This window comes from Pavona decussata, unplaced genomic scaffold (genome assembly GCF_977016875.1).
Source record: "Pavona decussata unplaced genomic scaffold, jaPavDecu1.1 SCAFFOLD_119, whole genome shotgun sequence".
NCBI classification, from domain to species: domain Eukaryota; kingdom Metazoa; phylum Cnidaria; class Anthozoa; order Scleractinia; family Agariciidae; genus Pavona; species Pavona decussata.
The window spans coordinates 367,317-383,858 of NW_028145533.1; the positions used below are offsets into that span (position 1 = coordinate 367,317).

Here is a 16,542-nt window from a genome sequence, read left to right on the forward strand (position 1 = left end):
AGCGAGAGCGCGAAATCGATTTTCTCATATATTTCTAAAATTCGGCCGTATTTTTGAAAATAAACCTCGAAACCTTTCAAAACTCACTAATACCTCGCTACAAACTCCAAATGAAGGTAGATTAAATTTTAATCGTGGCCGCGCTTTGATCGATATTTTTGTGCACTTGCTCTTAATTAATATGTCTTGTCAGTACCACAAACAGTCAACTCGAGTTCATCCGTGTAGAACGTAAGACTAGTTCTACGTATTTAGGTGGCGATCGCAAACAAGCATGAAGAATTATATAGCCTTTGATGCCTTTTTGATCTTTATTAATAACTCTGGACATCCTTAGAAAATATGTATCTATACTCTACCATAAGCCTGTCTAGTTTAGTAACCTATTGCAAAAATCCGCCGACCAGGCAATTCCAACTGATAATCCTCCATCCGGAAGGATAGGTTGTCATGATAAATTTAACCGTTCTTTTAGGTTTAACTGCTTTGATCCAAAATGGAGCTAGCATCCCTTTAAAATGCTTTCATTTAGTGCCGATATTACACTCATGTAAATGAATTCCCACTGTTCTTGTGAGCTTTTCAGTAGTTCGTTACCTCATCACATTAAATTGAGACATAATTTTTTTTGGGAGGCGCCCCTTTCACGGTAGTGTAGCGCTGTCAGTAGGATTGTTGTGCAGCAAAAAGTTTGATAGTAATTGAAAATATGCCCTCCCCTGTCGACTTTCTTTTTATCACCTACCACTTAGGCTATTGGCGCTTGTTCAACTATAAGAGCCTGAGCGAGTGGTTGACGACAAGATTAGAAAACAGGGGCTGGTTGTTCGCAAGCCGATTAACGCTAATCACCGATTAACAATTATCTGGCATGGTCTTTTCATCTTGCTCATTTAAAATGTTTTGAAAAGCTAATTTTAAGCTACAGTCAATGATAAGCCTACGTCAAAACCAACGAACAAACAGTCCTCACTGATTAGCAATTAAACTCGAATCAAAGTTGACCTTAACCCAGGATTAGATTAATCGGGATTTGAACAACTGGGCCGAGCTAACTAACTAAGAGCTTACTAACAAGCTAACACGATCAGTCTTGCGTCATCCTGCTTCTTTACTAAGAGCCGCGATTTCGAGTTAAAGAGCTTGAATCTCTATGCATGAATATTTTCCACTGTCAGATTTTCGTCGACCAGTGTTTCTCTAGAGAAAAATGAAAAGGGCATAGCCATTAGAAAAGAAAAAAAGTGCCTAACAGGGATTCTCATCAAACCACTAGATAACCGAATAAACTTGAGATGGTGCTCAAGTGCTATGCTAGTTTCCATCAATCTCCATAGAATTAATGTGTCTTTTTCATTTGTATTTCTTTCTTTAATTCAACAAGTGTGGACTACGTTATTTAGACTCATTCTTCCTCTTTTGAAATTTTGAAGGAATGTCCTTCCAAATATATGTATCATTTGGAGTTCGAAAATATGGTGTTTCATATTTTCTCTCCCATATCAGTAATTGTGATCAGAATTTAGTGGATAAAGAAAATAAGTCAAATAATTAAAATAAAACCGCACTTACATTTCTTTGAAACTATAATTCCCATCTGAAAACAAGAAAAGAAACTCATTTTATTTTATTATTAGTGAATTACTTAAAAGATATATTTAGTTTCCAGAATAAGTATGATAGGTAATTTGTCGTGGTATACTTTGCATATCGTAAGAACATTTTATATCGACGCATGTTCTCATTAAACAAAAGGTGCAGTTAAAGCGCGAGGTTTGTTGAAAACACTGTTACTAGCAGATTTCCCAGAAGCGAGAATAACAGACAACTTTGTTGGAATAAATTTGGCCACGGTTTGTGGCAAGTTTAATTGAACAAATTATCAAACTCATAAAACAGCAATAAAAATTAAAGTACAATCTCCTGTTGATAAATGGGGCGACAAAATTTCGCCTTGGTTGGACTCTGCCCACGCATAAAGAGAAAACGTTAACGTAACAGGTGGTGAAAATGGGGAGGAGGTGGGAAAGAGATTTCTGGGGATCTGTTCAATCTGATGGCGAGGAGAAGAAGGAAGACTACCTCGGAAAAATTTCTATTTCATAACCACGCTTTATCATTTGCTCTAAGCTCATTGGCTACCTTACGGTACTATCCGCACCTGGTACGACCCACCTCCACCGGATTATCACGTGAACACCACGCCTCGATATAAATTACATTATGTCGGGCCATAATGTTTGGTTTTCTCCTTTACAATTCAAAATTTTAATCAAAGGGGCGTGTCGAGAAAAGGAGGGCATTTGTTTTAAGGGATGAGGTAGAAAACAGAAAATCAGAAAGTGTAGGAATAAGCAATAACTAAATTCACTTTTTCAGGAGAGGTATGTTTAAAACACGTTGCCCATTTTGCAACGCTCCCTTCCGCACAATTTTGGCACAAACCCTAAGTAGAAACAAAAGCATCACATTTACAATTATCCTCATCTCGTATCCATATCTTCACACTCTTCGAGAGAGAAAATCTTTTAAAATACTTTTTCACGACGTTATAATGTGTAAGGAATTCAATGCTACACGTAGCAAAACTGCGCAGGCTCAACATCTGTAACACAAAGTCCTTATTCAAGAACTACCCAAGATGGGGTTTTGAAGATGAAAAGGACGTTCATATTTTACCTCCCGTATTCAGAAAAGAAAATTAATGATCGATTTCAAGTTTCTGGGAAAAAAGAAGGCTGTTATGTTCACAATCTTGCCCAAAATGCGCAAGCAGTATTAGGCGTACAAGTTACTTGCACACGTCGTTTAATAAAATGCTAGGCTTAAATCAATCCAAAAAAATATTTTTACGAAGGACAGAAGTGTCAACTCATATTTTTTTGTAACACTCCTGTCTACGCCCGTGCAAAAAAAAGTTTTAAAAATTCGCTCTAAAAAAAGAGTTCACAGAACTTGCATTGGTTCATTTTCATTGACCAATTCGATTCGAGAATTTGATAGATTTTACCAGATGTTTTTACCGGAGGTAAACATCTGTGAAAGAAAATAAACAATTACCCTTTGCAGCTCTTCTTTCTGCAATGCCACCACAAAGGTTTCTCAGACGCCGACGATAAAAGAATGCCACAATGAAAACAATGCACAAGATTACAACGGTAAGAACAATTCCAATAATGACGCCCCTTCTGCGCTCAGCTTTAGAAACTACTGCCTCTGTTCCTACAGTGAGTATTAACAACAAAGAAAAAAGATAGTTATCATTTCCTGATCATAATGTACTGAACCTCTCACAATGATTAAGGTTGCAATGGCTCATGAGCTTCTTCTGTTTCCTAGCTAGCAGTCTTTCCCCTGTATCGTTTCTTTCAATATAGAATTAATAAAAATTTGATGCAGTGTTTCTCATCAAGCAATAAGAGTTAAATGTCCTTCTATTGCCTGGACAATATCATTAACAAAATTACATAACTTGCAAAAAATTTCGGACGATTATAATTTCGGACAAAAATAGTGTCCGAAAATAAAACCGTCCGAAATTTTTTAATTTTAAGTGTCCGAAATTTTTACAGTATAGTATAAAACTTTAAAAGTACTTTCTGGGCGACGGCATCACATATTCAAAGCCAATATACATGGTATGGCTAGAATTCGGATTAGGCGGCTTTGCTCAGTCGTTCTTTTTATCACTGGAAAGGAAAATATTTGAGACAGTGCTTGACGTATAAGATTTATTGAGTTTGTGTTATTTTCTTGTTGGTGTATCCGGCTATAAACCATGAAGGTACAGTAAAACTATCATTTTCACAGATTTTATTTCAGTCTAATTCAAGTTTTTAGTCGTAAATTTATATTAGGCATGTTTCTGCGCAGTGTCCGAAATGTTTGTCCAAAAACTGTCCGAAATGAGGGAAAAGGTGTCCAAAAATAAAACGTCCGAATTTTTTTGCAAGTAATGTAGTAAAACAAATTCTTGTGGATTCAAATCCCCGGAATCAGTCTTTTTTTAACAATTCTTTTATCTCCGCAAATAAATAAATAAATTGCACAGAAAAGGAGATTTGGACAACTGTTTGATAACTTAGTACTGGACTATGTTTTAATGGGACAATAGTATCCAAGAATGAATTATGGTGGCGTGGTTGGCGTGCTGTAACGTGTACCCATACATTGACAAGTCCGCTAGTAAAGGACTCATCAAAATAGCGTATAAATAAAATCCACTTGAAAATAAATATCAGCACATTTTTTAGCGGCAGTGTCTCGTCTTCATTCATTACAGTCTCTGAATTAGAGGAAAGCGAGTTCCCTTCAGGTACTGCAGAGAAGACAACGGTGGCAACCTTGAAGCGCGTAATCTAACATTTAAGACTAGATAGGATCTTGCTGTGCTAATTCATTTTACCTTTTGGTGAAGGACTAAGTGAAGTAGCAACTGTTATCTTTACCACCACAATGTAACTGTCGGATCCTATTGAGTTAGAAGCTTGGCATTCGTACACTCCCTCGTCATCTCTACTGGCATTCTCGCGCATAAAATCTGTATCTTTAGTTCTCCTCTGCACGATTTCACCATTCCTTCTCCAGGTCAGAAGAGGGGTGGGGACGCCTTCTGCCTGACACCTCAAGTGGAGCTCGTACCCTTCGGGCACGACGACTTTGCCTCGTCTTCGTGAGGTGATCTTGGGTCCATCTGCGAAGTAATGAAACGAACATTAATATCTCAGCATACCATAGAGTTCCCATATAAAAGTAAAGAACCCCACAAGGGAAGCAAATGTCACCGCCTATGTCATTGCCACTATTACTGTCACTGTCAATGTCACTGCCACTGTCACTGTCACTGGAGCTGTAACTGTCACTGCCACTGTCACTGGAGCTGTTACTGATACTGTCACTGTCACTGGAGCTATTACTGTCACTGCCACTGTCACTGGAGCTGTTACTGATACTGTCACTGTCACTGTCACTGGAGCTGTTACTGTCACTGCCATTGTCACTGGAGCTATTACTGTCACTGTCACGACCAATTTCACCGTCACCTTATCTGTCACTGGTGCTGTCACAGTCACTGTCACTACCACCGTCACTGTAACTATCACTGGTGCTGTCAGTCACTGTCAATGTCAATGTCACTGCCACTGCCACCGTCACTGTAACTGTCACTGGTGCTGTCGCTGTCACTGCCATTGCCACCATCACTGTAACTGTCACTGGTGCTGTCAAAGTCGCTGTCACTGGAGCTGTTACTGTCACTGTCACTGCCACTGTCACCGCCTATGTCATTGCCAATATTACTGTCATTGCCACTGCCACTGTCACTGTCACTGCCACTGCCACTGTCACTGCCTATGTCATTGCCACTATTACTGTCAATGTCACTGCCACTGTCACTGTCACTGCCACTGCTACCGTCACTGTAACTGTCACTGGTGCTGGGAAAGTCACTTTCACTGTCACTGACGCTGTCACTAACGCATTCACTGTCACTGCCACTGTCACTGTCAATGTCACTGTCAATGTCACTGCCACTGCTACCGTCACTGTCACTGTCACTGTCATTTCCACTGTTACAGACACTGTCACTGCCACTTTCACCTTCACTTTCACTGGCACTGGCACTATGTCACTGTCACCTCCACTCCCACCGTCACAGTCGCTGTCACTGTCACTTTCACTAGCTGTCACTGCCACTTTTGCTGTCACTATCACTGTGACCGACACTGCCACTGCCACTGCCACTGCCACTGTCACTGTCGCTGCCACTGCCAATTCTGTTGGTGACATGCATGTCGTTGGCGAGAAACAACATCCAGGTGCCGAAGTGACATTTACATTTCTATTAAGATATTAGATCCTGAAATGATTGGAATCATATACTTACACAATACATAAACAGCTGTGATGGGTGACGTTCTGTTTCTAGTCGGGCTCAGTGAGATACAGACGTAGTTCCCTGCCTGCGATCTGTTCACACTCTCAATAAAGAGGAACTTGCTCTGTCCTGTGTACACGGGAATCTTGTCCCTCATCCACACAACAATTGGGCGCTCTCCCTCCATGATAATACGACATGAAATGTTTAGGTTTTTCCCTTCCTCCACCTTCAGAGAAATATTATTCGTATCTAGATATCAAAATGAGAACAAAAATTGGTTTATTAAAGGAAAGATAAACTCAAAAATATTTCTTTCACACTGTTAAAAATGAATCAAATGTTGTACAACGAAATTCAGTTCAGATTTGCTTTAAAATATGTTTTTTTTCCTTGAAAAAAGGAACATTAAGTTGGTCTTTCCGAATAAGATTGACAGATTCAAAACAATTTTGCCGGATAATCCCTTTCTTAACGACGATTTCCATGCACATTTAAGACTTTTGGTCATCGGCTGTCTAATCCTAGCTACTTATCTACAGTTTCTCGCTTTTTTGTAGATTCTAAATGCATTATGAACTTAAAACTTGACGGATTCAAAACAATTTTACCGGATAATCCCTTTTTTAACGACGATTTCCATGCACATTGAAGACTTTTGGTCATCGGCTGTCTGATCCTAGCTAGTACTTATCTACAGTTTCTCATTTATTTGGTAGACTCTAAATGCATTATGATAAATAGGTTTACTTACTTAGAGGTGTCAGTATAAATACTCTGCTGTCTTCGCCAATTTCATTACGAGCTGTACAAGTGTAGTTTGTGAAATCAGAATCCTTTGAGGGCGTTATCGTCAAAACACTGGCGTTGCCAAAGTTTTCTAACTTTCCATTGGCTCGCGACCATGACCACCGAGCAGGCGGATCCCCGACTGCCGAGCAATTGAGTTCGGTTGGGTTACCTTTCCACGATGAAACAGCCTTCGTATCCCTGGGATACAAGATCCTAGGAGGGTCTACATAAGTAAAGTAGATGATTCAAGACAAAAACAAACAGAAGAAATGATTGTTTAGCTGATATTCAGGCCTGGCTTATTACAACGGAAGGCACGGGTGGTTTTTGCTCGTTTTCCAAATTTACAGAGATACATTTTGCAAGATCTCATTATAGTGGTGGTGAATCATTCATTATTCTATACTTAATCATGATTGCGGTTGGTGCTTTCCTTACGCGTGGAGCCTTGTATAATTTAACAGCAACAATGCATCCCCTTCAATGAATAAAAAGTCATGATCAGGACAACTTTGACATCTGACGCAAACACATATATAATTAAGTTAAGTTAGCCAGACAAGTACTTACATTGCACTCGCACGTGCACCCCTAGGCTACTGACATTGCCGAGTCGATAGTAAGCACAGCATGCATAAGCTCCAGAATCGGATGCGGACAATTTGTTGATGTGATAATAACTTCTTGTTTGGTATGGGATAATTCTTCCATTTTTAAGCCATTTTATGTTTGTAGCTGGCGTTCCTCCGACATGAACACAACCGAAAAAAAGTTGTTCTTCTTCTTTGTAAGGACCTTTAAAATTGACAATTCTTGGGCGCTCTATGAAATGAAGAACGGTACCAAAACATATAAATTAAAGAGATACATGCTTTGATTAAGGTGAATACTATTACCTATCCAGCTAGCCTCCACATATGATAATGATGCCAAAACAAACATTTAAAATTACATATAAGAAAATTGAAAAGCTCAGTTAATAGGAATCGAAAAATTGGCTAGTTATATCCAGTCCTTAGCCGAGATATTCTACCATGAAGTAATTACGTTTTTTCTACAAGCAAGCGTATGTAGCACATGAGGTGATAGATAACTGCGCGCTTCGTTGGCTATAATCATCCCATATATATTCAGCAAGCGTCAGTGGAATAACTTGAATGGAATAATCATATTTACAACCAAGAAATATCGGTATATCTTGCCTATTTCATTTTGCAAAGACAGGCAGAAGACGATTTGATGACCGCTTCAATGACGATCAATCGATTTGTATCTTCCTTGCCGGCATTCACTTAAATTCATGAGTCACTCACCTTTAGTGGTTTATTGAGATCTATTGGTGACTTTTCGCTTAATAATAATGCTTGATATCTTTTGATATCTTTTAAGAAACGTTAGTTGACCGTAAGAATAAACATAGCAGAACTAAAAATATGTTACAACCTTACCATGTACTTCAACCAAGACTTGTCTCTGCAGTTCTCGCTCTGCTTTCGCAAACACAACCTTAAGTTCGTATACACCTTTATCTTGACGAGTAACGTTGCTAAGTTTGAATTTGTAACTTCTCCAGTTTCTGACTGACACAACAAGGCGCTTAGCGTACTCTGGGCTAATTGTATTTACGTTGTTCTGAGCCTTCCAGAGTAACAGTGGCTTGGACGTGGGAGTAGTCCTTCGAGCGAATTGCACGTATTTCACGTCTTTGCTATCAGTGTCACTGAGGTGATATTCCCAGTGGAATTCAGTCACCTCACCAACTATGGCTAATATCCTAGGTGACGGATAGTGGACAAATACTGACCCATCTAATCTCGTGGTGGCGCTCTGTGAATTAGAAGGTATTCATTAAATCGTTTTCCAAGTGCTTTTGTTATAGGGGTACTCAACTGGCATGAGTGCATTGTACGCTCAGGGAAAATTCAGAATTCGTCCGATATTCTTAATTCTCAGAGAAAAGAGCTTGGGAACAACACAATTGATTCTCCCTAACAGATGTAGTATCCATGAGTCTAAGGTGCTACCTTTTTATCCAGCGAAGGGGCCACGGAAGGGAAAAAGGAAAACCCCGCTGAATTTATTCCGCATTAATTATCTTGGGCATGTCCTGATGAGGGTGAATACTCTTACTTTGTTAAGGTTGATGCTAGTTTGTTAATCAGCCAATTAGAGCGCCTAACCCACATTTGTGGATAACTAGCAGGACACTGGAACACTGAAAATTAGCAAACAACGGCGTATCGCAGACATCTCTTAATTCCGCTTTAAGGAAATCATGCAGAATTGAATTTTCAGACAACCCAGGAATCAATGCCAGCTATCCTAATCATGACATAAATATCACTCTCACCTCGACGATTAAAATTATCTTTGAATCTATAGTTTGTCCAAATCCTCCTATACCGAGTTGGCACCTGTAAGTTTTGTTATCGGAGAGTCTTATGTTATCCAAGCGAAAAGCCACAAATGATGAGGAAATGTCTCCAACCCAATGTACTCGGCCAACAAAGCCTGGGTGCTTTTTACTCAGTTCAGGATTTTCATTTGCTTGCCATGTTCCATCAGGTTGGCTGACTATGATAAAGTAAGAGCTTGTGTAGCCTTTTTCCCAAAGACCAAAAACAATTTCTCTCAAACTTTCACCCGCCGGAAGACGAAAATCCCATTTGAACGTTACGGATGAGCCTTCTTTTCCCTTCTCGCTTGGCTCTCTGGGCGTGATGGACACTTGGGCATGCGCTGTAACATGAAATAAATAACATAGTTGGTAGTTAGCTGGACGAGTTTATATTTCATTCGTGATTTTTGACCATTTAAATATGAGCGTATCAAAAACAAACATGAGGAAATTTGACGCGAGGACATGCTCCATAGAATAGGTTGTACAGACAGGAAGTTGTAATATGCGAAGGGAGGGGGGGGGGGGGGGGTTAAACCCGTCGTGTTTTAAAGAATCGCGAAAATAGGCTGGTAATCATAGGACGGTAATTAAACCTATGAATCAGAACGGAAAGCAAAAACTCCGCTAAAAATGGCGCTTTGAGTTATTTTTGAGGTATAAGAAAAGGGTACAGTTTTGTATTAAGGGTGTACCATTTCGATCAACATTGAAATGTAAAAGGGTTAGGTGTTGTGCTTCTGGGCGGAGCCTTGCAGTATAAACATCATTGAAGCCCCTTCCACGACCTTCAATGGTGCTCCAGATGATTTGAATGTGATTTTGTTTTAAAATATTTTTGGAGGATTTGAACAAATTTTGGGCATATTCCATGGGCAATAGGAAACATGGGTTTCGACTAAACAAATTATAATATGACATTTATCTCAAATACAGTTGAATTACTCACAATGAAATAGTCTTTAGTCTTTTCTGGTCGTTTCTCCCCATTTATTTCTTGTAGAATAGCTCTGATTAACAAGTAACAACGCGCTGTTTGACTCAGAACAAATTTAGGCTGCATAACAAATTCGTCAGCATTCGTTACGGTCTTGGTAACCGTGCGTCCTATTGAAATCCCAGGCGCGGCCTCTAAGCGCGCGAGTGTTAACTCATAATCCCCCCTGGGTAGGAACCAAACTCGATTAATCGTGCGAGGCTCGTTAGAAGAAACTATGCCAATCTCCATATAAGGAAGCAAAGGGTGCCCGCTCCCGGGGGTCTAAAAGGCCGATAGAAGTCTGGTAACGAAGAGGTGTCGGACAATGTTCGGGAGAGAGAAAACTGGAAACAAGAGTCGCTTCGAATTCAAAATATGTGGTTAGTTGGAAGCTGTTTCACCGGAATATTTCGTTGTTTGTTTTGAATACCTTGCCATGGAACCAGAAACTAACTTCATTCCAGGTTTGATAAAAAATACCATCGTTTAAAGTGCGTTTACTCCAGTTCAGCGCTTGAAAGACGTTTTTTAAAGTGTTCGATTTGTTTTCTTCTGTATTATAGCGATTGTTGCATTTTGCCATAGATATCTATATCACTTTAAGCTTGTTAGAAGTGCAAATAATTTAACTGCAACGAATTTCATACGATGTTGAAGCCATCCGATGAAGCTGGAGTTGGCGCTCGCTCAAGCTGGGAAGACCGGACTGCAATACGTCAAGTAATGTTTGTAAAAATCCTGAATAAAATGTTATTACATGTAATGGAACTTTTTCCTTCGTTAATCTACTTCTTGACCTTCTTCTGTTTAGCTGACTTAGAAAAATTATCATTGATTTCTATACACAGTTTGGCCAACAGCAATCCAATAAACTAAGCATTTTTCAAAGCCCAAATATATCAGTCCAGTCATATATTTCAAAATTGTTTTTGACTCCTTCCATGTGGGGGGAGTAATCTTTTTGTCATATTTTGTAACTAGCAAGGGGTGGAAGGAGTTTGCAGTGCTCTTACCAGGTGCAGACGAATTTGAAAAGCAATGCCTATCGTATTTTTGGTTCAGTGATTGGCCAATAGCTCTAATCTCCTAGCAACGGTTAAATCATTTCCTACCCAGTCACTTTTTAGTGTTAACGCTCACGCGCTTAGCGGCCGCACCTGGGGTTTCAATAACATGGCACGGTTACCAAGACTTAACGAATGCATGCTGGCGATATAGTCGGCGATATAAGAATGTTATGGCTACTCTCAAGAGACTATAGTCTCTTGCTATTCTACAAGAAATAAATGGGGAGAAACGACCAGAAAAGACAAAAGACTACTTCATTGTGAGTAATTCAACTTAATTTAAAATAAATGTGATCTTTATTTAGTCGAAACCCATGTTTCCTATAGCCCATGCATATTCGAGAAAAAACCTTTTTTCGGGTCGAAGATTACGAGTGTAAATAATTCGCTTAAATTCGCATATTCAAACTAAATTGTTTAATGACACAACTCGTAATGGTCATAGCGAGTCCATCTTGCCACTAAACCCGAATGGTTAAACGTATATTCCATCAAGAAGGAATAAAGAACTTACTGGACACACATTTATGTACTTTTTTTAAATGACCCACTTGTGAGGCATTGTTTGTCTTAACCCAGGTTTTATAAGTTAGGGAGTGTGCAGTATTTATGGGGAGGGGGGCTGGCAAATTGGAGGGCGGGGGGGGGGGGGGGAACGAAGTTTACTCCCCTATTTGGGGGGGGGGGATCAGAAAGGTTTTACGCTGAATCTGGGGAAGAGGGGGGGGGGAACAAAAAAATTTGAAGGTTGATATCATTAGTTTTGGGTTTTTTTTAAATTTTTCCAGAACCGCATGACATTTAATGTACTTGTACCACAGTAAATCAAACCATAAGATACAACAACGCTAAAGAGTATTTCAAAATGTAATCTCACACAAATAGTTTACACAGCAAATGGGTTCCATTCAATGGATTTGCTAGTTAGATATGTTTGGATTTCACTGGCTGCACCAACAGATAGGCCGCCCTCAGAAATAAGTTAATCTAGGTCTTTCACTAGAAAGGTTGGGTGAAGGACGTTGTAGTAGGTGTCATAGACAGTGACTCAGAGGATGCCTCAGACCAGCACTGTGATGATGATAGCCAAACTGATGAGTCGCAATCCTCGTCCGATGATGAGCAAGCAGCACTCCAAGTCGACTGTCAAGTCACACGATCTGGAAGAACAGTGAGGAGGTGGACAGGCAACACAAATGCTGATTTTTTTTCTTTAACTGCTAGTGGAGCAAGCAAAAGGCAGGCGAGACAAGCGCTAAGTGGCGGATGAGAGTATGCTTTGATAATAAATGCATCATTGGGGGGGGGGGGGGGGAGTGTCAAAAACGTTTACATGTTCTAGCTGGGGGAGGCAAAAAAAGTTATCCTTCATCATTGAGGGGGGTACAAAAAGTTCCAAACGTTCCGTTTCCCCATTTGCCAGCCCCCCCCCCCCTCCCCATAAATAATGAACACTCCCTTACACCGCCCATTCTGTGGGTACAGATTGTACAGAGTTATAGCTGTTTGTTTCAAACTCCATTTAGATTTAACTGTTTGATCAAGAATAAAACATACAGCCCTATTAAAGAACGTTATGCGAACGAAATATGAGTTTTGTAGCTAGTACCGAAAAAAAAAAAACACTAGTTTCACCGAAACCTTTGTTATTGACCTACAGCTGTATTGAGTTTTCTAAGAATATTATTGTTGCAATGACGTAAAATTCATAGTCACTTAGGATTTTTAGATCAGAGGAGAGAACGCGATAATTAGACTGTCACGTCATTCAACTGATTTCGAGGAACATCTTATTCGATGAAACATTATATTCTAATTTTCCAAAGGAAGGATGCATTCAATATTTTGTGCCGTATATTTTTAGCAACGTGACTTGACGCACCTCGTCAGCTTACTTCCTGCCTCTACGATGTTTTCAAAATATCATGTTGCAGAAGCAAATATTTCGCCGTTAAGGGTTAAAATGCACAAGCAACACCAATTGTACAAGTAATTGTTGTTTCTGCTTTTTATGTCTTTGTTTGTTTGCTTATTGCGTAGAAAAGGAAAGGAAAAAAATGAGAAAAAGAAACAGACAAACAAACTCAAAATAAAAGAACAGTCGCTTACTGAAAACGATCTTTCTGAGAACTGGTCCTGGATGGTCTGGTCTTGGACACTGTACTTGCCAAGAAGCTTTCCTCCAATCTCCATAACTCAGAATTAATTTACTCGTAGCTGCTTGCTAATAAAATCCCGGATAGAAGCCACCCACGCTTCAGACTAAAACCCAGCAATTTTAATTCACGACTTTGAAGTTATCAAATTCCGCGTTTCGTGGATGCATGATGGTCATGATGGGTAAGGTATATGGAACGATACAAAATCATCGACACCTCTCCCCTTTCATAAAAATTGGAGAAAACGGATGGGTCATCACAGTTTAAATTGTACCCTCACAACGGCACTGAGTTTTGCTTCAATGCTGGAACATTTCTATTTCCATATTTGTTTAATCCACTATTTATAGATTAATATATATGCGATATTTAACTAATGATTCAGTTTCCATGCCTGACTGAACAACGGTTAAACGCGTGGTTTTCTCGGAAAGACAGGAAACAAAGACAAACACTGATTTTTATCATTTCAATCTTGCATTTATTCTTTTGTCATTGTAACGTACTATAATTAAGGAGTATTTTTTACAACCTTACAAGGAATTTCTTAATCCGTATGTCGGATCCTGTGTAAAATTTAGATTCACAGTGTTTCAACTGGTTGTTTCAGTGTATTAAACCGAAACTCATGCAGGAACAGTAGTTAACTTAATTGTAGATGATTCTTTGAGAGCTTCACTAAACAGACCATTCCCTTTTTCCACTTCATATGATTCTGTATAAGAAGGTCATCTATTTTCACAGTAAACTCGACCAAACCTCGTTTTAATGATTTCATTATTACAGAGAGTCACAGATGAAACTAAATATATAACTATTCTTGTGAAAAGCCGTTTGATTTCAGTCAGTGTTATTGTTTTAAGAATCAAGTTAACTTAGGTTATCTCTTACTAATTTCTCCTGGTCGAATTATTCTTTACACAATGCTGATCTAAAGGGAATGGTGGGGAACGATGCCGGAACAGTTATGTTGATGTCAGGCCAGTGTGAGTGTAAAAAGCAAACATCCACGTCTACTTTGCGTGTCATCGATAATTAATTATTCTTGCAGCCAGAGAAACCTTACGACGAGCGCCAAACCAAAGTTAAAACATGCTTACGACTTAACGACGTGTGTAGTTGTTGCCGAGTTCAAAATAAAGAGTTGTTGGAGTTGAATTTCAGATCAGAGCTGACTTACCTCTTAAGAGTTCTTTTGCAATGATTAGGACAAGCAACTCCAATAATCCGCGATAACCAACTCTCATTGTTGTCTCCCCTCGTGTTCGATAGACACAAATAATATTGAACCTCGCAAAAGCGAAACAAGGGGATAAATTCCAAGAAAGGCGATCGTTTTAAATGTATGACTAATAAGCTTCGAGAGTAAGTGGAAAGAAACCGGAAGTGAGAAATGTTTTGAAACTAATTCCGGTATGAACAATTGATACCTGAATCGGTAAACGGGCATGAATAATTCAACTTCATGGTATCACAAAACGACAGCAACTTTTATCACAGGGAGTCAACAAGAGCATTTTTTTTTTTGCGATGTGATTGTTAACGATCGATCGCGAAATTATATTAAATAGACACTGCGATATGCTCTCCTTGTATAATACACAGTTTATACGGTCAAGCAGTCTCAATTACGGCTCACGCGATGGCAAGCTGCTGATAAAGTTTCGTTCGCTTAACGATGTTTAGCGGGGTCGTTTGGATATTAACCAACTTTATTCATAGAATCTGAAAACTGCTCTTCAAAAAATACTTGATTAATACTAAGCCTCGTAGGGCATTCTCTTATCTAGCTAGTTCCAAAAAGATTTCTGAACTCGCGAACGCAAAAAGCGTTGACTATGTTGCTCACGTTGACCAGTCGAAGGCACTAAGATAAACGTCTGCATTTTTAAAGGACATTTGGGATTCCTGTTGATATTAAAGCGAATTTTCGACCTAATTTTTCGAACGTCTTTGTTATTTAGAAACCTAGAAGGAGTTCTTACAGAAGTCTCTTGGTTTGGGACGGTCCCCTCTGACACCATTCACCATTTACCATATACCGTTATATAGGTTTACGGCCTTATTCTCTACAGACGTGCATGTAAATAAATTTGATGACAATATTTTGCTTGTTTATATTTCAATGACTACCTTCGCCCCAAGCCCCCCCAAAGACGACCATCTTAAAGGACTAATTACAATTTTAAGAAGCATGTCGTTTCAATTCTCCTCCCTTCGCTCTCTATCCTCGGGGGCCATGGGGCAGCTGGTCAAGAGGAAGAGATTTTTTTACGGGCGAAAGTTTACAACAAGAACGGGAGGGCTATCCCTTTCTTGTTGTAAACTTTCATGCATAAAAGTCGCTTCCTCCTGACTAGCTTCCTTTCGGTCTCGGAGGATCATCATGTTCTCTCTCGGCTCTTGAAACGTTGATCTAGCAAAGCAGCTATGTGCTTGTATAGTCACCTGTTTGCTATGCATCTTTTTCCCGAGGAAAACTTTGAAAACGTCTATACCGGTTTTTTATTGGTAGTGTAAAAATATGAATATGGAGTATTTGAAAATGACAAATTTAGTGTGACATGCAATCTGGCTAGTAATTAAGGCGTGGCGCAGTTGGAAGGGAGAATCTACTCAACATAACACACAAGCCAAAACAAGAGCTGGAGAAAGGAGAAGACCAAAATCAGCAACAAGTCACTTTCCGTAATTTGCCGAGCAGTCCACATGTCTTAAGAGCGAGTGCACAGAAATATCAAGCAAAATCATAAAATCGTGGCCACGGTCAAAAATTAAACCCACCTTCATTTTCAATTTGTGGCGAGGTATTTATGTGGTTTCAAAGGTTTCGGGGTTTATTTCTCAAAATACGGCCGAATTTTCGAATTATTCGAGGAAATTGATTTCTCACTCTCGCTTGGTAAAAATAGCAAAAATTAGCATGGACGTAAATTCCCTCGCGTAAGAAATAAAAGCTATATCATCAGAAAATGGAAACTGAACGTAAAAGAAGAAGTATTTGGCCCTTTATATCATCCTGTTTTTCGGTTCTAGATCGTACCTCTTACTGCGAAAAAACACATTCTTTGATGAAGATTTGACAAGAGCCGTAACAAAGCGAGTTTCACCTTAAAATTATAAACTGACTTTTCGATATGTGGCCACTCTCCAATATGGTTCATTTTAGGGCTATAGAGTGATAACATAACCTTCTTCCACAGAATACAAAAATTGGCTTGGGTTATTTAGCGAGGGCTTCATAAGACGCCATCGAAATCTGAGTAGTTTCA

At 39.3% G+C, this 16,542-nt stretch overlaps 1 protein-coding gene across 2 annotated transcripts; it reads right to left on the bottom strand.

Moving 5' to 3' along the window:
- Window positions 1-282: 282 nt before the first annotated feature.
- LOC146469742 (cell surface glycoprotein MUC18-like) lies at window positions 283-14,619 on the bottom strand. 2 transcript variants are annotated; one of them, XM_085122891.1, is made up of 10 exons: window positions 14,451-14,619; window positions 9,018-9,406; window positions 8,116-8,494; window positions 7,238-7,489; window positions 6,630-6,890; window positions 5,885-6,127; window positions 4,406-4,693; window positions 3,061-3,222; window positions 1,573-1,597; window positions 283-1,200 (listed from the first exon to the last, which is right to left on the bottom strand). In XM_085122891.1, the coding sequence occupies exons 1-10, from the start codon at window positions 14,515-14,517 to the stop codon at window positions 1,152-1,154; spliced, it is 2,115 nt and encodes a 704-aa protein (XP_084979017.1). In that variant the 5' UTR covers window positions 14,518-14,619; the 3' UTR covers window positions 283-1,151. The 2 variants fall into 2 exon arrangements, with proteins under 2 accessions (XP_084979017.1, XP_084979018.1); XM_085122892.1 differs by lacking the exon at window positions 7,238-7,489.
- Between the last annotated feature and the right edge of the window lie 1,923 nt (window positions 14,620-16,542).

What these genes read in the sequence shown, in the direction of transcription:
- LOC146469742 (XM_085122891.1), bottom strand. Translation starts at nt 14,517, where the DNA reads ATGAGAGTTGGTTATCGCGGATTATTGGAGTTGCTTGTCCTAATCATT. An exon ending in AGTCTTGGTTGAAGTACATG is followed by an intron (nt 7,490 to 8,115) that starts GTAAGGTTGTAA and finishes TTCATTTCATAG; the next exon opens with AGCGCCCAAGAATTGTCAAT. An exon ending in AATTATAGTTTCAAAGAAAT is followed by an intron (nt 1,201 to 1,572) that starts GTAAGTGCGGTT and finishes ATTTTTCTCTAG; the next exon opens with AGAAACACTGGTCGACGAAA.